This window comes from Glandiceps talaboti, chromosome 17, assembly GCF_964340395.1.
Source record: "Glandiceps talaboti chromosome 17, keGlaTala1.1, whole genome shotgun sequence".
Classification (NCBI taxonomy): Eukaryota; Metazoa; Hemichordata; class Enteropneusta; family Spengelidae; genus Glandiceps; species Glandiceps talaboti.
In genome coordinates, this window is record NC_135565.1 from 12913558 (window position 1) to 12931548 (window position 17991).

Genomic DNA, 17991 nt, shown 5'->3' on the forward strand with positions numbered 1-17991 from the left:
TTTCGATTTATCTAGATCGACAGTCTTCACCAGAATTAATAGTCCGGTGGTCGTGCATTGCACATCGCCAGTACGCATATGTTTTGGGGTGTTCACAATCAACAGTTTGACCCTCGGAAATTCAAACGTTACGTGTGTATTTAAGCATTTATATGTAATCCTAAGGTTTTTCTTAGTTTTGTATGTCCTCTTGTACCAGTTTCTTTCTCTTTCTGTTCCTCGTTGCGCAGTAACGAGAAGTGGTCGTCCAATTTACATGTGTACGTTGGGATTCCTCGCATAAAATTAATTAGCTACCAAGCAACAACGGACAGAAAGAGAAGCAAATCGATACATTAGAACACATCATACAATATATACCCTGGGATTACAAATGACGCTTGAAAAACCACAAATAACTTGAATTTTAGGATGATAGTGATAATCACATGCATGCAAACCGATCAGTGTGCTTTAATGCAGCTGACCTCTGTGATATGAGGATATCAGGACATGATCGAGAGATCGATTCGCTTCACCAGTGCACTTTGACCTTTGTAATGCATTTGTTGTCGAGAGCTAATGGATACGTTTGGTATTCTAAGTGAGGTTTTAAATGAAACACATTCTTTTTGGACACAAGTTGACCTTGTCATGGCTGGTTCTGTTCCATGTATTTTTCGTATACCAATTTGGCTGACACAGCATCTTCAATAGCCATACCTACGTAGAATAAAACGATAGACAACCTTCTCCTTAATAACAACATACATTTTAGCCCAATGAGTTGCAACTACATTTTTTGTCTAGGTTTGTGATTGGATGTTAGAATTAGAAGATGGATGTGATTGGATGAAGAGAAGTTAGCAGATGAGTCCTGCTGGTGACATGATGAATGTATTTTAGCAATCAAGATGAATATTTTATGAACATAACAAAGGAACACGTTACGGTAAATCGCAAAAACGAAACACAAAAGGGACATCGACACACAAGAGACACACAGTAACGTGATTAGAATAAATACAACTCTAACATTATAAAATAAAACATTGACGGAATAGAGTCAAAGAACATGGATCCATAGATATATACATAGATACATGTACATACATACATACATGCATGCATACACACATACATACATACATACATACATACATGCACACACATACATACATACATACATACATACATACATACATACATACATACATACATGCATGCATACATACATACATACATACACACATACATACACATACCATGTACATACATACATACATACATACACACATACATACATACATGCATGCATACATACATACATACACACATACATACACATACATACATACATACATACATACATACATACACACACATACATACATACATACATACATACATACATACATACACACACACACACACACATACATACATACATACATATATTTACATACATTACACACTTTACCTTGAGACTTGAAAACCGTATTTTTGTCTCTGTAAGCTTCTACCGTTCCATTAACTAAGTCGCCTATTTCTCCATAGACTTCTGTCTTTGATATAATGATGTCCCCTGATTCAGCCAGAGCTGATGCCTTGCTATCTGCGTAAACTATTGAATTTTGCATCAACTCAGATGATAGCTCTTGCTTGTTCGGACGAACTGCACCAATACCTACAGGAATGATAAACGACAGTGAAATAGCTCATCAATGGCGCCATTTTATTTGAGAAACTCATTTTTGTAATGAATTCCAATGTATGAGAATGTAGAAAACTTTTCAACATGCACTCACAGTTTATATGAGCTCCAGGCTTAACCCATTGATATTGAAGAACTGGTGTGGTTGTCCAGGTAGCCGTTACTATGACATCTGCATCCCTGGCTGCCTCCTCGACAGTCTCACATGCAACTGCATTAAATTCAGTGGCGAATGTTTGAGCACTGGCAAATGTACGACTCCAGACTCTAGTCTAAACGGAAAATACACACAGAGCTAATAACAAAGTGTTTATACCGGCAGTGTTCTGCCAAGGTTTCCAACTAGTGGGGACAAAGGCCCCCTGGTTGGAAAAAGTGGGGTCATTTGACAGGGAGTGGGGTCTATTATTTATTGTCTATGAAATTATATATATTACCTCAGACCACTATGGAGATACCGTGGTCTGAGATATTCCATTACACATAGACTATTACCTAACTACATAAAAAAATTCCATTCATAATAACAGTTCCCAGTAAGCTATTTTGTGAAAACTGTGCACTACACATTACACCTTAGAAAATGAAGGCAATTAAGATTATGTAATTTTAAGTCATTTCTACAGAGTATATTATATATTGTTTAGAAAGATTGGACAGCCAGGTAGTCACACTTTTTAATCTGAATATCAATGAATAGCAGTGCTCAAATTTATGATTCCTTTTCTCAGACAAGGACAAAGAACAACTTCAAAATTAGAGAACATATGATTGATTAAAAAATTTGAGAAATCCTAATCTTGTAACCACTTGTTTCATTTTTACAACTGTTACATTGCCATGTTTATCATTCCCTCTTCAAATTCATGACAAGAGTTTTTAAAAAAAAAACATTTTGAAGAAAATAAACTCCCTAACTTTAAAAAGTACCAAATGTGAACGAAAAACTTACAAATAATACAGTCAAACAAACTTTCAAATAATTTATTTTTATTAACTACCATCACTGGCTGTGTAACATGGTTTGGTCCTGCTATATCAAATGACAGCATTAGTTACATACATGTATTGTAAACTTGATACGGAAAGCTGACATTAGGTGTCCTTGAAACTCAGAGATCTTGAACTAAAACTATCAACAACGTCAAAGTTAGGATGCTTTGTAAATACAACTGTAATTATTTTCTGATTTCATCTCTGAGTTCATTCTTCATGTCTGACCGGGCGCACATGCATCGGCCGTCTCGAGTGGTTATGCCAGTGATCACTCATTGATTCAGTGCCCAACATTCACGTGTGTCACTGTCAACATCATGCAATACGATCCCCTAACACAGCTTTGTCGGAGTCAAAATACACATGTACTCATTTTGTTTCCATTAATTTAACCCATCAACAAATGAAAATCACAACCTGTCCCATAAAATTTGGTTTCCTAAGGCTTATGTGGCAGAGAGATGTTCCGATTTCCCGTAGCAAGTTCAGTGTTTCACACACGTCAGTGAGTAGGTCAGAGGTCGAGACAGTGATGCGTCGGTAGACAAAACATGTGAAGAGAGACGTCCATTTCGGCGCCTCATCTACTCCCTCTAATGTTTCAATTAAAGATTATGTTTTATCAAAGTTGGATCTTTTTGTTGCATTTGTTTGCATGTTGACAATAGAACTGCGCGTTGTCACTGTATCTTATATGATGTCAACAAAACTGTCGCTTACGGAGTCAGTATACTTTTTGTGGTATTGACGCCGGCCAGGGCAGGGGCTTGCCCTGGACTTAGGTGTCTGCCGTATTAAAAATGAATGCGCCAAATTGACGCAAGGTGGGAAAATTATTGCGCCATTTGTAATTTTAGGGGGCCAATGTCGCAAGGCCGCGGCCTCGGCAGAACACTGTACCGGGTTATTCTTAGTATCTAGTTCCTGTATCTAGTTCCGACGGCTGCATTATGTTGTTACAAGGGCGGAGGTTCGGGGGAATTCATGTCCGATCTACTGTGTATAATATGACCCTCCCCCCGATATCTGTCGTGCTAAAAAGGTGGCCTCCCTTAATTTCCATTATCTAAAACATGACCCTCCCCCGTTCAAATATTTCAAATATATAGGTTAAAATGCTGTCAGACACGGAACAGGACACAAGTCCCAGAATTAATGGTAAGGACTTGATCCCACCGCTGCCACCACATTCAGAGTTTCAAAGCTATTGGATATTTCCCAGTACTACCACCACACAACACAGGGACTTTGTGTGAAGGCAATGCATTAATGAGAGATTAATGTCAGCTATGATTTTATTGACATATTACAAAACAATATCTAACATAACCCTAACCGTAACTCTAACTGACGCGGATTCGGTGGCAGCAGTGGGATACCAAAATCACGAAATAATTCAAAGTTAGAAATTAAAATGAAAGTAAAGTGTGACCCTCCCCTAATCCCATTTTCTAAAATATGACCCTCCCCTGAGAACCGATTTGTAAACAGTACCCCCTTGCAATTACTGAAGGCTCAAGGCTCCCTAAGTAAAATAAACACATTCATCAAACACAGTGTCTTCAGGTTACTCCTAGTTAGCCATCACCTTTATACCTTTAGATGGCTGTCAAACTCAAACAGATGCATTCCTCACTACGCAGTATACTGGCATTCAGCAAACATAGATGTGCACATCATAGTTTGCAAACACAGTACTTGCTGTGAACTGACAAAGATTAATGTTTTGAAAGTCGTGTTAATGTTGCCAATAGATTTGATCTCCAGGACTCACCTGTTTAAAATCGCATATACAGTGCATAGCTGTGTAATGGGCCCTTGCCATCCCTCCTGCACCCAGAAGACATAGGATTTTGGAATCCTTTGGAGCTAAATACTGAAATTATAATTGGAGATTTATGAATTTTGACAAGTTTTACCTTATGTAATCTGAACTGTATGTATATTCAAGCCTGTCTGCTTATCAACAGATGTTTATCATAATGTGGATGCAGAAATTGACTTTCCACCTATCAAAAGACGTCTATCATAATATCAATGTACACACTGACTGTCCACCTATCAAACTATGTCTATCTTAATGTGTGGATCTACAATTTGAATGTCCACCTATCAAAACGTTTCTATCATAATTTCGATGGCAATTACAACAGTGCACAGCAGCGAAAGATCTACTTTGAGACAGTATACACAAAGTCAATTCTATTGATATAAATTACAGTAGCTGAGATGTGTGTGAAGGCGCTAGACTCGTGTACATGTATGTAGTTTGGGTTCCATGTTAAGAAATCTTTCTACATGTAAATTTGCGACCGTGAAAATCATGTCTTGATATAAATTACATCAATTCTATGAAATAAATCATACTTGGAAGTTGGGACTATGACACACTGTGTCCATCAAACATCTCACCAACCTTTGTAGCTACGGCTGACGCTGCCGCAGTCCGCATCAATGATATATCTTCGGCATCCATTATCTGGTAAAATACGTAAGGGAATACAACGGGAGAATTTAGTGTATCATTGTATCAAGGCTAACATAATGGGGTTTGATGAAAGTGGTCGACACTAAGTCGATTTTCCATTTTCAAGTCTATGTCTCCAGCTGACACGTCCTTGAAGTTAGAGCGACAGCAGTTTACACAACAAATTTAAGGCATCGCTATCAAACACTTATGTAATCTACCGCAACGAAGAACAGTTTTTGAAGGTGGTGACGAAGTTTCAACAGTAGTACATGCACAAGCTGAGTTTATTATTGCTTTTTAAGCAAGTGTAAATATCGATTAAACTATTCTAGCATAAGGCCTAAAAAATAATTGTTTGGTTCCGGTTACCCGACCCCGCCTGACATCAACTTAAAAAAAGACAATATAAAACTGTTCTTCCAATCTGTAATGGCTATACATCTGATAGGAAGAAGTAAATAACACAGAGATCATGTGGAAAACAATGGAAAACCTGAACTAGACACTCACACGGGAAAAAAATATAATAATAAAATAAAATATAAAATGTACCTCTACCCCCACCAATTCTAAAATTGAGCGTAATCGGAACCACACAATTTTTTTATTAGGGCTAATGTTATAATGTCGATGCACGCATTCTATGATATTACTATAGTTCTCTGATAGTATGACAGTTGATTGCATAGTAGGGACTTTCTAGACATTTCTCAGGCGTACAATAAATTACGTCATCGGATCATTTATAAGTTATTCATATCTTAATATCAGGTTTGAGTTCAGTCAATTGATCGTTTAGTATGCTTCCTATGGGTATTCTTTGAATACGTACACAACAAAATTACGACTAAAAAAACGTATATAAACTCACGGTTTGTGCCCCTTTAATAAGAACAACAACTATTTCATAAGTTGAAACAGCCACATGGATATTACCATGGCAACGTGTTTGGGGAGTACTTCAAGGATGCTAATTCTTACCGATTTTATCAAGCCATCGTTAGGATCGGTATAGATAATGATATCTTGACGGACCACCTTGTCAGTATCTCCATTTTCAAAGAACCTTGATACCAGTTTCGTTGAAATGGCTTGGTCCTTGTGACTCGATCCAGCCATTACTAATAGATACCTTTAGGTACAGAAATAAATTGTATGATGTTATTTCTGAGTGAATGTTTCTCTCCTACACATAATTTTAAAATGTTGCTTATTGACAATTTATATCATTCAAGGCTATGAAAAATGCAGACATTTCTGTAACATTTCCAAAAAATAACAAATGTATGTATGTATGTATGTATGTATGTATGTATGTATGTATGTATGTATGTATGTATGTATGTATGTATGTATGTATGTATGTATGCGTGTATGTATGTATGCGTGTCGTGTGTGTCTGTATGTATGTATGTATGTATGTATGTATGTATGTATGTATGTATGTATGTATGTATGTATGTATGTATGTATGTATGTATGTATGCATGCATGCATGCATGTATGTATGTATGTATGTATGTATGTATGTATGCGTGTATGTATGTATGCATGCGTGTCGTGTGTGTCTGTATGTATGTATGTATGTATGTATGTATGTATGTATGTATGTATGCATGCATGCATGTATGTATGTATGTGTGTATGTATGTATGTATGTATGTATGTATGTATGTATGTATGTATGTATGTATGTATGCGTGTCGTGTGTGTCTGTCTGTATGTATGTATGTATGTATGTATGTATGTATGTATGTATGTATGTATGTATGCGTGTCGTGTGTGTCTGTACATAGGTAGGTAGGGAGGGAAGGAGGTAGGGACGGAGGGAGGGTCGAACGCAGGTAGACAAGCAAGCACGTAGGTAGGTAGATATGTAGGTAGTCAGGGAGGGGGGTTGGTAGGTGGGTAGGTAGGAATACAGGCATGTACATACTTCACCACACTAGTATTATATCCACTGTAACACGCTGCATTAATTGTCATGAAAAAAAATCTATGAAAAACTTGAATGGAATAATATATTGATATTGTATGGTAAATTAAATTAGTGTACCCTCCGTTATCCTTATAAGGCAAGAAATGTCTTGGTGGTTGCACAACACCGCCCTCAACGCCTTTAGAAAAGTTTCCCATCGCTGTCTCAATCACGGGAATTAAGTCTTTCATTTTTAAAACTCGACGTACAGCTTCAGATGTGATATACTTTGGTAAACTTGCCATTTTGGACGACCAGTGTCACATTATAACGAACCTACAATAAAGAACAGCCAATCAAACCATAGACAGCGGAGAAGAAATACTTGACTCATCTACATATATATCTCTAGTAAGCGTAATAACACCCGGGATATTTGCAGGGAAAATGAAGCTTATGTTAAATTGCAAATTTCAAGACAGTCTAGAACGATTAAAAGTTCAAAAATTAAAAATTACATTGTAGCTAACTACTGCACCACGTGTCTGAGGACACTGTTTTCATAAGGCAAACCATAGACTGTACACGAACGTGTAGGGGATATGAGCAAAATGCTTTTACCGAAGGTATCATTCATGTATACTTGTAGGTTGTAGCTATATGAAGATTATTGATTTTGCTGTGTATTTTCATCCAATGATTTTCTTATAAAATACCACAAAGCAAGGGTGATATATAAAGCCTACAAATTACTTGGTTCCGGTTACCCAACCCCACGTAGTTTTTCACGCCGACCCTATTTTTTTTTACGTATTCGAGAAAAAAAATAAAATCGTGTGAGGTCTCGCAAGAAATAGTGGAAGCGGAAACTGACATCACTTTAAGAAGACAATATAACACTGTTCTTCAACTCTGCGGCAATGGTTGTACAGACCATAAAAACCATAAAAAACACAGACTATAAAAGAAAAAACCCGGAAAACATAAATACCTGAAGACTACAAAGCTACATACGTACTACAAGGTACAAAATGTCACATTATAAATCTCATAAAAACAACATGAGAGCATGGGGTACTGTGGTGGGTGTATTCATCAGTGAATAGTAACAATACCGTATCATGACATGTGCGATGATCCATGGTCAGAGCATCGAGATACACTATGGTCAGAGTAACCATGGAGGTAGTCCTTCCTACCTCCATGGAGTAACCTTGGAGGAATTATACTGTCAGTATAATTCCTCCAAGGAGTAACTAATTACGCTTTAAAATGGGTCAATTATAAATATTCAGAAACCTAGAGAAGACAGTGCTAAACTACAGACCATGGTAGTAAGGGATGGGGGGGGGGGGCAATAAAAACCAGGGAGGGGTCCTACTAGAATCAGGGACACTAATATTACTATAGACCACGCGTCAACATCCCTACCTTAGACAAGAGTATGACCATAGACCGACCCTACCCTCCACTGTCTATTCACGTCATTTGTACAGTAGGGAGGCATATGGATCCCAGGGGTGGATCTATATCTACCCGTACCGATCTACCGGGCTACGTACCTGTCACAGTTTAAACCTACGTGTTTCTCTCCGTTGAAGTCAAGCACAGGAATGGTTTCTTGTTGTCTCGATCTACGTGAAACTCATTCCCAAGTTCCGTTGATGCGCACGCCGTCGTACTTGTCAAGGTTCAGTAAGGGAAGAGTCGCTTTGTCCCCGTCCTATGGTTCGAGTAGAGACTTCAAAAGACTTTCTCCAATGTGAACTTTGACTTCATGCAAATATGTCGTTCTGACCCTGGACACGATATTGCCAAGTCATGCATATATATATGACTTTTATGTTATTCATATCCACGTTTATCACATGTATTCCTTTTTCCTTTCTTTCTTTACATGTCATGTTTTAAGTGTATTATTACGTGTTCATGTTTTTGCATGACCGAATGCAGCGCCACCATACGGTAACCTTTGACATCAAAATGGCGACACCCATAAGCATGTTTACGTCGCTGCCGTCCGATGGCTCGTAAATTCAATGACATTTTTGTATGTAGATGATTCGACAATCACCACTTTCAATACCAACGATCATGGGCATCGTGAAAAGAATATGGAATTTAAGTTATGTCCAAAGGTGTCTTTACAGTACCAAACCACGGAGAAGGGTAAGTCCTAGTCTGTTCATGTTCAGATCTTCTCGATGTCGGAGACCTTCATCATTGCATGTACAATACGTCAGGGGTTGGACATAGGTTGCCAGAGAAAATGTTGCTGCTGCACACTGTGTGGGAAGTTCTGACAGTCAGGATCGATGGAAAGTACACTGCATCTCACAATGGGGTAATTATCAGCAATTCTTCGTAACTCAGTAAGCGACTATAATGAAGTCCTGACAATCAATTCAAATTTGAAGAGAGATCAATTTATGATTTTTTCCTCTTTTTTTCCTGGTACAGGGGATGGTTTATTGCTCGTTATCAAATGATGTGTATACAAATTTGGCATTTGAAGACTGGTAAGTAGGAGAAATGTACTTTCATAATGTCAAATTATTCTTGATGTACCTGCAGTATTAAGATGACATTTTTGGCTCTGATCGTTGGATATTGAAAAATCTGGTAATTTTCTTTTCAGGTTTATTGAGTTTGAAGAATAGGGAAAGTCCAAACCAGGCAAAAAAAAATATTTTCTTGATAAATCATTCTTGCCACATCTGGACTTGTTCTACTCCTCAAAGTCAAGTTATGCTATTTTCAATTCCTTTTCATCCAGAAAAAGAAACCTGTATATCACTATAGTTAGACTAATATCTGTTTTCACTACTAGCTCAGTTTCACTCGAGTCTCAGTACGTCCAATATACTATAGTTTTCTCCCCACTATAGAGAAAGCACTGTGTAAACACTGTCCTTGCCATCTGGGCCACCATACTTGGCAGGTTTCTACTGTACAGGCTTCAAAAGTACTACCATCCTTGAGCTTTAGTAATCTTTTAAATGACAAAATCATAATAATACTTTCACATGAAGAGAAATGGCTGATACCCAGTGTACATGTTTGTACATGTTAAAATAAACAGGCCAAAGTTTGTTCCAGTGTTGAAGACATGCATATGCTGATCACTAATATGCAAACAAATGTGCAAATTACCAAGTTATTTATATTTTAATCAACTTTAGACTATCCACATTATATTGTGAAAGCCCACGTACTTGCTGTGAAAAGTTACTGTGCTGTGCTGTACTATAATGTACCTGTTATACCATACCACATCGTACCATAATGTACCCTTCTGTATTGTATTGTATTGTATTGTATTGTATTGTATTATACATGCATTGTATTGTATTGTATTGTATTGTACATGTATTGTATTGTATTGTATTGCATTGTATTGTATTGTATCGTGTCATGTCATATCTTGTCATATATTGAAATGACATACTCTGAGTCTCATGTTGAAACTCGCCCTGCAATTTAAATAAATGTACGCATTTATCTCTCTCCTTATACCTCAGTGATCCATCAGTGTATTTGTCAAGTATAATATTATAAGTAGCTAAAATTTACTCAAGGTGCCTTGAGGTTCTTTACCCCCCCCCCCCCCCCATCCAATTATAATATAATGTATGAAAATATATTTGTGTAATATATAAGTTGTCAATGCACAGTGGATATAGTGCCACTGTCCTTACGTTTCCATTTACCATATTTCTTACCTCAGTTTATACAGGTGTTCCTAAACACTGTGTGTTTAATACAAAGCAGACATCTTAATATTCAGAATTCATTTTTAAACAGGGCTTATGAAAACTGGACTTTTGAAGACATATATCTTCTTCTACTGTGGAGGAATGATCCATGTGTCGTGATAGGGAGACATCAGAATCCCTGGATGGAGTGCAATATACCTAAACTACAGACAGAGGATATCAAACTAGCCAGGAGAAAGAGTGGTGGGGGTACCGTTTATCATGTATGTGTTGTCATGGTTACAGTTGTTATGGTTACCTTTGTATATTTTACCATGTCATTACAGTGTTTTTGTAGTTCTTGAACACCCATTGGGATAGTCTCGGTTACCCAGAATCCTCTAACTTCCACCACTCCGGAGAGTATGGGAAATGCAGCACCAGTGATTGGTATAAGCCGGCTGCTCCAAGAAGATGACTCATAATATGACCTCTGCAATAAAAATGTGTAGTAGCAACTCTTGCTACGAGTATTTTGGTTAATCTTCTAACAAAGACGGTTTCAAAATTGTATACTATGATTTCCATATATACGAGAATTAAGAATCATTTGAAATGACTTAGAAACTTTGCACGTCAAGTGACAGCTGCCATATTACATTACATATCACTTACACAGCATTACCCCACAGACTCTGAAATCAGAGGAGTCTGGGTAATTGAGACTACTATTGGTGATATGGTTAAAGTGACACATAATGTTACTTGTAGTTCTCTCAACATTTGGTATGGAACCTAAGAATGGAAATGGATGTACCTCTGGTCTTTATATAGTATGAGTACCTGTATGATTTCTAGAGGTCAATGTTGACTACATTGTATGTTCTGTATTGAATATGTATTTACTGTTAAGCAACTTACTTGCATTTGTGTATATGTATGTGTGCACACCATGCGTGCATTTGTGCAGGTCTGCATGCATGTATGCATGTGTGTGTCCACCCCTACACTCTATTTTACAACTCCATAGTAATTTATACATATATTTCATACTTAAATAGTAACATTCTTGATGTAAATTGTATTGACTATCTACAGGATATGGGAAACTTAAATATCACTTTCTTCACACCCAGAAAGATGTATGACAGACACCTGAACTTGGAGTTTATTATGAGAACTCTGAAGACAACCTGGCCACACCTTGATGTTAAGTTATCACCACGAGATGATTTGATGCTTGATGCAAAGTACAAAGTATCCTTGATATTTCACAGAAAGTTACTACGAAACCAGCGTGAATATAGAGTTGCAATTGGGCAACACAACGCTCATTGTTACAGATTCCATAACAAAAATACAGACACGCATAAGCATAAAAAAATGATGCATTTTATGTCACTGTGAACACAAATCGATGCTACTGTTGAATGAAGCAAAGAAGATTCAAACACAAAATGGTTTCTTTATGTTCAAAGTGAGATAAAATGTATGTGCATACTTGCTAATAGTGTCTTTATTTTGTTTGTGTAATTCATGACAAAAAATGATGTGCAAGATGTGAAAACACTGTGCCGTTTAATTGAAATTCTACAGTCACTCAGGTTCAATAGTTAAGACTTACATGTAGTTCAGCTTAGGATTTAAAATTTAGGTGTAAAAAATAGTTTTCTGGCAGAGTTTTACATAATTTTTTTTCAAGAACAAAAGAATAACCCTATGTAATCTTTATGGCTTCACTGATGAAGTAACAATAAGGTGACAGCATGTACACTTACACTGTAAGATATGTCATTTCGCACTGCCCTCATCAGCTTGCTCTATCTGGAAAGAGGTTGACTGATGTGTGAGGGCGCCCCATCATGGCATACCATACAGACTAGTACCACATTGTGAATGTATGCATTTTACTCTAATCCTATTTTTGTATATTTAGCTGGCACAATTTCTGTGCCAAAGTAAATGTGACCAAATTTGATCTTTTTCATTTGTAATTCCTAAATAGTAGGTAATTCAAGCCCTGATACGTTCTGTGCTTGGTAATGACAATTTCTACTCACAGAGTCAAACAATTTCTTGAAAGTTCAGTGCTGTTTTCCATATTCATTTTCCTTATGCAGTTAATAGATTTCAGGTTCAGCAGCTAAGCTTGGTAGAAATAATGCATATCATCACTGCACCCTACTGTTTGATGCGGACACTTCTCTTCTACATAACATCCTACATGCAAATACGGTATGTCAGATCATTACAATTAATTGGTAATTGGATGGTCATCTGTATATGGTTGTTTGCACTTGGAGGGAGGGAGGGTGGTAATTGGATGATCATCTACATATGGTTGTTTGCACTTGGAGGGAGGGAGGCTGGTAATTGGATGATCATCTACACATGGTTGTTTGCACTTGGAGGGAGGGAGGATGGTAATTGGTAATATGAGATGGACAGATTCCCAATCCAAAATTCATAGTCCTAATTTTAGAGCAAAACATTTTCAACTAATGTAGCTATGAAAAAGATGTGACAAATTGGGGATGTTGCATGTTGTATGCTTTCTGTTGCAACATGCTGACTGAAGGTAGCCATATGGATGAAGTTTGGATATTTAACTTGGATTTTAATTAATTTTATTATGGTTTATTACTTGAAAAATAAATGCAAACCAACCAAATATGTTTTTGTCACGCAATACACTGCAAACAGCTAAAAATGTGTAAAAAAGTGTGTTATCGTACATACAATAACAATAATTTTACACATTTATCAGTCTTTTGCAATTTATTGAGTTACAAACAAGGACTTGGCATATGTTGTTTCACATTGATTTTCCAAGTAGAAAGCAATGATAAAATTATTTTATAAATTAAAAATCCAAAATAAATGTGCAATCCTCACCCATATGGCCAGTTGAAGGTTTAGGTAAATGGTTGGGTTATGTTATATATACAATGTATGTACATGTATAAACTTTAATTTTGATTGTGTCTATGAATATTCTCAATCATCCAGGTGTGAAGGTGATAACAAAGTAATATAATTATTTCCTACTGGATTAGCTTTTATTTTGAATGGCAACAGGTTCATGTCATATCCTGGATGCTTCTTCAGGCCGACTGATGATCTGCTGACAGATGGATAGTTTTGATTATTACAATTGAAATATTCCACCATAACTGTGTCCGAGACATAATTAGTATAACACATGTTGTTTGTTAATCTTGTTACAGGATGGAATTGACAGTAAGGCTACAGAGAGTGTCAGATCAAAGGTCAGAAACCTGTCTGAAGTAGAACCAGCCATCACTTATAAATCATTGGTAGAAGCATTTGGTAGGGAATTCTATGAATGTAACCCACCTAGTCATAACGCAAAGGTTAGTATTCACATTTCAGTATAAATAATATCGTTACCTTGGTAACATGCATAAGGAAACCAAATTTAGCAGTCATCCAATGAAAGTAATTAAATTGTTTATAAACCTGTGATGTCTACTGCATATATTGTTATTCACTATAGTGGCATTCAAGGTTTCAGCTTACTAAAATAGAAACAAACAAACTATTTTTTGTTCGATGTGGTAAAATAAGTAAGTGGGTGAAAGCATTGCCTCTGTTGTGAAGACGTAATTACCTTGTGTAAGCAAGATAGTGTAAACATTGAATGAAGTTGAATGCACAGCCACTTGAGGTAACCATGCTATCTGAGATGCCACCCTACTGTGAGTGTAATTACATCAATGTCAAAGCTATTGTTGTTTGATATGGTAGATTACACAAGCAGGTGATAGCAGTGCCTCTGTTATGAAGACATAATTACCCTGTGTAAGCAAAATAGTGTAAACACAGGGAGTTCCCAAAATGTACATTTCAAGACCACGGGTGTCATCAGAAAAGCCTCCCTACTGTGACTACAATTTACCCAGATGTCCATTAAATAGCTTATATCAGTATGTCGCATCAATAGTTTTAGTTAGCGTCCATCTTAGTAAGCCGAAACCTCATTTACCGCGGTCGTATAACAAGCTAACTTTTTGGTTATGACTTGAAAATCAATGCATATCCTGTATGTTTGTTTTCAGTAAAAGTTATTCATCACTTCAGTTGTACCTGTATCCACTGAGGAGTATGTATTTTTAATAGCAAACATACTTCATATCAAAACTGTACCGTGTTCAGTATTTAGTTTATTAGAAAATTTCATATTTCTTTCAGCAAACTCATGAAAAGTGATTGATGGTTACAAATTGAGGGGTAGGATAGTTTTTTTTAGAGGGACTGCATATACAAGGAATCTTTTAATTGATTCTTTTTTATTTTTTTTGTAGATTTACGAATTCAATCCGTTGGATGAGCAAAGTTACCCTAAAGTTGGTGAAATCAAAGAGGATCTTAAGGTAAAACTGATAGCATGTCTTGTGACAATATCTACTGAATTCATGAATATTAAAATTACATTAGCTTTATGTGTAGTATGATTTTTTCCATAAGACAACTAGCACTATATTTACTGAAAATCACTAAAATGCCAATAATTAGACATTGTGTATGTTCATTAGATGTCTACCTATATTTTTAAGTAATATAGTAAGAAATTGAAATTTTGATCACTTGGAGTTGCTGATTTATGGGTGTTGACCCTAAAATCAATTTGACTAGATAATAAATACAATGTTTGTTATTGTATGTACATGTACAATAACAAACCTTTTACATATACTAAATAGCTTTTTGCCATTTATCGAGTTACACACAAGGACTTGGCATACGTTGATTTTTTCAAGTAGGAAGCCATAAATAAAATTGTTTTATAAATTAAAAATCCGAAATAAATAACTAATCCGCATCCATATGGCAACTTAAAGTGTGTCAAAGTATGCAAATCCATGTGATGATGTCACGATAAGGTTATTAGGTTAGTGAACACCACATTGGCACAGTATTTGTATATTGCTTGTAGAAGTGGAATTGGAAATATGGGTTTACACCAAAGTTTGCAGTTACAGCAAGATTTGGTGAATTATCTGTTTGCTTTCAAACTAAGAATGGTCTTATACAGGATGTGATTATCAATGGACAAGAACCATGGTTGAATGAAGTTAGTCGTAGTCAAATTGTACAGAATTTACAAAGTAAGTAGTCATTATACTAAGTCTTGCAGCCTGGAATCCACATATTTGAGGATTTTGCTCTTGCCTTTCTCATACCACACCTGACATTTTGCTAGCAACCTATTGCTTTAATGAAATTATGGTCAGAAAATAAGCACAGAGTCTGATCGTTTTTTTTTCTTTTTGTCAAATTAATTCTTATTAATTTCCAAGCTGTCAGACTGATACAACACACCGCATAATCTGACAGTTCTTGTTTGGTGCCACAAGCTCGACTAGTTCCTAAGAATATTTTTGTGGCCCTAGCCAAAAATTTGTTTTGTAGTTCTCTACATTATCTATTTGGTGGCTCATTTGACTTGTTAATTTTGATATTTTGTACATTTGTAGATAAGTTTAGAGTATTTTGTAAGCCTATAATTTATGGCAGTTTCGTGCAGGGTCTATATTAGAACCAATTTAGAGGGTTGAGGGGCAAGATGTAACATGACTACAATATTCAACATGACTGCAGGAAATCGTAATCTCATTTTAGTTCAAATATGACTTATAGCGATATGTTAGGCATTGCAGGGGAAAATGAAAGCAAACTCCCCTCATGACTGGATCCTAGGTTGTATATCTAGTGATATATCTACAAGGGTAGCATGTCTATTTATCTATTAGTAGAGTTTGGATGAATGCATTACTAGTCATCAACTTGAAGTAACAAGACACATTACTATAGGTCATTCATATTTTTCTTTGCTGAATAAAAAAATGGATTTAGCATGACATCTAAATACATGTGAAATATGCAAAATTAGATTAATAAGTCCTCACTTCACCAAATTTTATGATGTTGCTGACTAATGTATATGTTTACAATTACACAGATATAAGGTATTGGCATGCTGACCTTGTGAGGGCGCTGTTGCCTCTGAAATCAACAACTCAATCAAGTGGAGAACGTCAAGAACTGAATGAATTGTTAGACAAGATTTGTGAAATGGCCAGGGACCACAGATGATACAGAGAATAGTTTGAACAATGCTGATAATCTGGCACTGAGGAGAGGATAGTTTATAAGATCTGACATTCGTGCCATGCTATCAGTTATCACTCACATCTGTACTACTCTGTGTGTCTCTGCCTACTAGGTCAGCGGATTTAGCCCCTTTTTGAACGTGTGATTAGACGTAGTTCAAACAGAGGTCAATATGTAGATTAATATCAAACAAGACAGACTAGTTTCTGCTTCTGGTGATAAGAACGATTGTTGTTATGATATTTATCAATTATTGATATTTGATAAAATACTAGACTATGGCCAGAAACGTATGTTTACCATAATGGTATTGATGTAACATTTAGGTGGCTGGTCTCATAAATCAGCCTTGAAAGGCTGACATCATGGTCAGTTTGATGCATTTTACATCATAATGATATTTGATTGGCTGCAACCAAATCTGGTTGCACTGTGCAGGATATTGGGCAGTTTAGTACAGTTGTGGTTTAGAAGCCTGATACAGCTTTAATAACAACACAAAGTATCTTATGGTGTAGTAAAGAGATGTGACATTGTAGGCATTAGTTGTTGGTGATGTAGTGATCAACTATCGGCCAATTTTATGTTATTTTATAGTTGAATAGGATGGACTTTAGCACTCAATTATGAATATTATCTGTTGTCAGAAGATGGGTAATTGGTTATTTACTTTTGTATTAGAAATGAAATTACGAAAATGAACTTTTTTTTTTGTAAATACAAAACACGGGTAATGGATTATTTATTATAATTAAAAAATGAAATTACTAACAAAATGGATTGTGTCTGTATCATGCTTGTATTGTATTCCATAATGGCAAAAGTCATACAAGTATCGTTTTGTTACTGTGTCCATCAGTTAATGAGATGTTTGTAAGTTGTGATGGTCATATGGTTCGAGTAGATTACTTGTAATTTGTTAATTGCTTATTTTCGGTACTGAGCTGCATTAACACCCTCACCTAGGTACTCTCACCACTGCCACCCTTAATTTCCTACATCAATTTGACAAAATTTGCACAACACTGACATTTGGTCTAGGCTATTAAAACAGTGCAACTCAGGAAGGATTATTCAGAGATGT

The 17991-nt window shown here is 36.2% G+C and overlaps 2 protein-coding genes across 2 annotated transcripts; one reads left to right on the forward strand and one right to left on the reverse strand.

Moving 5' to 3' along the window:
- Positions 1-211: 211 nt before the first annotated feature.
- LOC144448480 (ketimine reductase mu-crystallin-like) lies at positions 212-8797 on the reverse strand. Its single transcript, XM_078138744.1, has 8 exons — positions 8640-8797; positions 7216-7413; positions 6141-6291; positions 5106-5168; positions 4464-4565; positions 1788-1965; positions 1460-1666; positions 212-702 (listed from the first exon to the last, which is right to left on the reverse strand). Exons 2-8 carry the CDS (start codon positions 7380-7382, stop codon positions 632-634), a joined length of 939 nt encoding a protein of 312 aa, XP_077994870.1. The 5' UTR covers positions 7383-7413; positions 8640-8797; the 3' UTR covers positions 212-631.
- A 353-nt stretch (positions 8798-9150) lies between these two features.
- Positions 9151-17080, forward strand: LOC144448608 (lipoyl amidotransferase LIPT1, mitochondrial-like). The gene is made up of 9 exons (XM_078138886.1): positions 9151-9246; positions 9538-9596; positions 10882-11056; positions 11871-12029; positions 12900-13007; positions 14000-14146; positions 15098-15166; positions 15730-15901; positions 16756-17080. Exons 1-9 carry the CDS (start codon positions 9172-9174, stop codon positions 16887-16889), a joined length of 1098 nt encoding a protein of 365 aa, XP_077995012.1. The 5' UTR covers positions 9151-9171; the 3' UTR covers positions 16890-17080.
- The last annotated feature ends 911 nt before the right edge of the window (positions 17081-17991 follow it).

Coding starts and splice junctions, on each gene's coding strand:
- LOC144448608 (XM_078138886.1), top strand. CDS start 9,172: ATGGGCATCGTGAAAAGAATATGGAATTTAAGTTATGTCCAAAGGTGT. Junction 12,030..12,899: donor TGCTTGATGCAAAGTACAAA/GTATCCTTGATA, acceptor TGCAGTTAATAG/ATTTCAGGTTCAGCAGCTAA. Junction 13,008..13,999: donor ACATCCTACATGCAAATACG/GTATGTCAGATC, acceptor ATCTTGTTACAG/GATGGAATTGACAGTAAGGC.
- LOC144448480 (XM_078138744.1), bottom strand. CDS start 7,382: ATGGCAAGTTTACCAAAGTATATCACATCTGAAGCTGTACGTCGAGTT. Junction 6,292..7,215: donor CCTTATAAGGATAACGGAGG/GTACACTAATTT, acceptor CTGTACCTAAAG/GTATCTATTAGTAATGGCTG. Junction 4,566..5,105: donor CGTCAGCCGTAGCTACAAAG/GTTGGTGAGATG, acceptor TTATAATTTCAG/TATTTAGCTCCAAAGGATTC.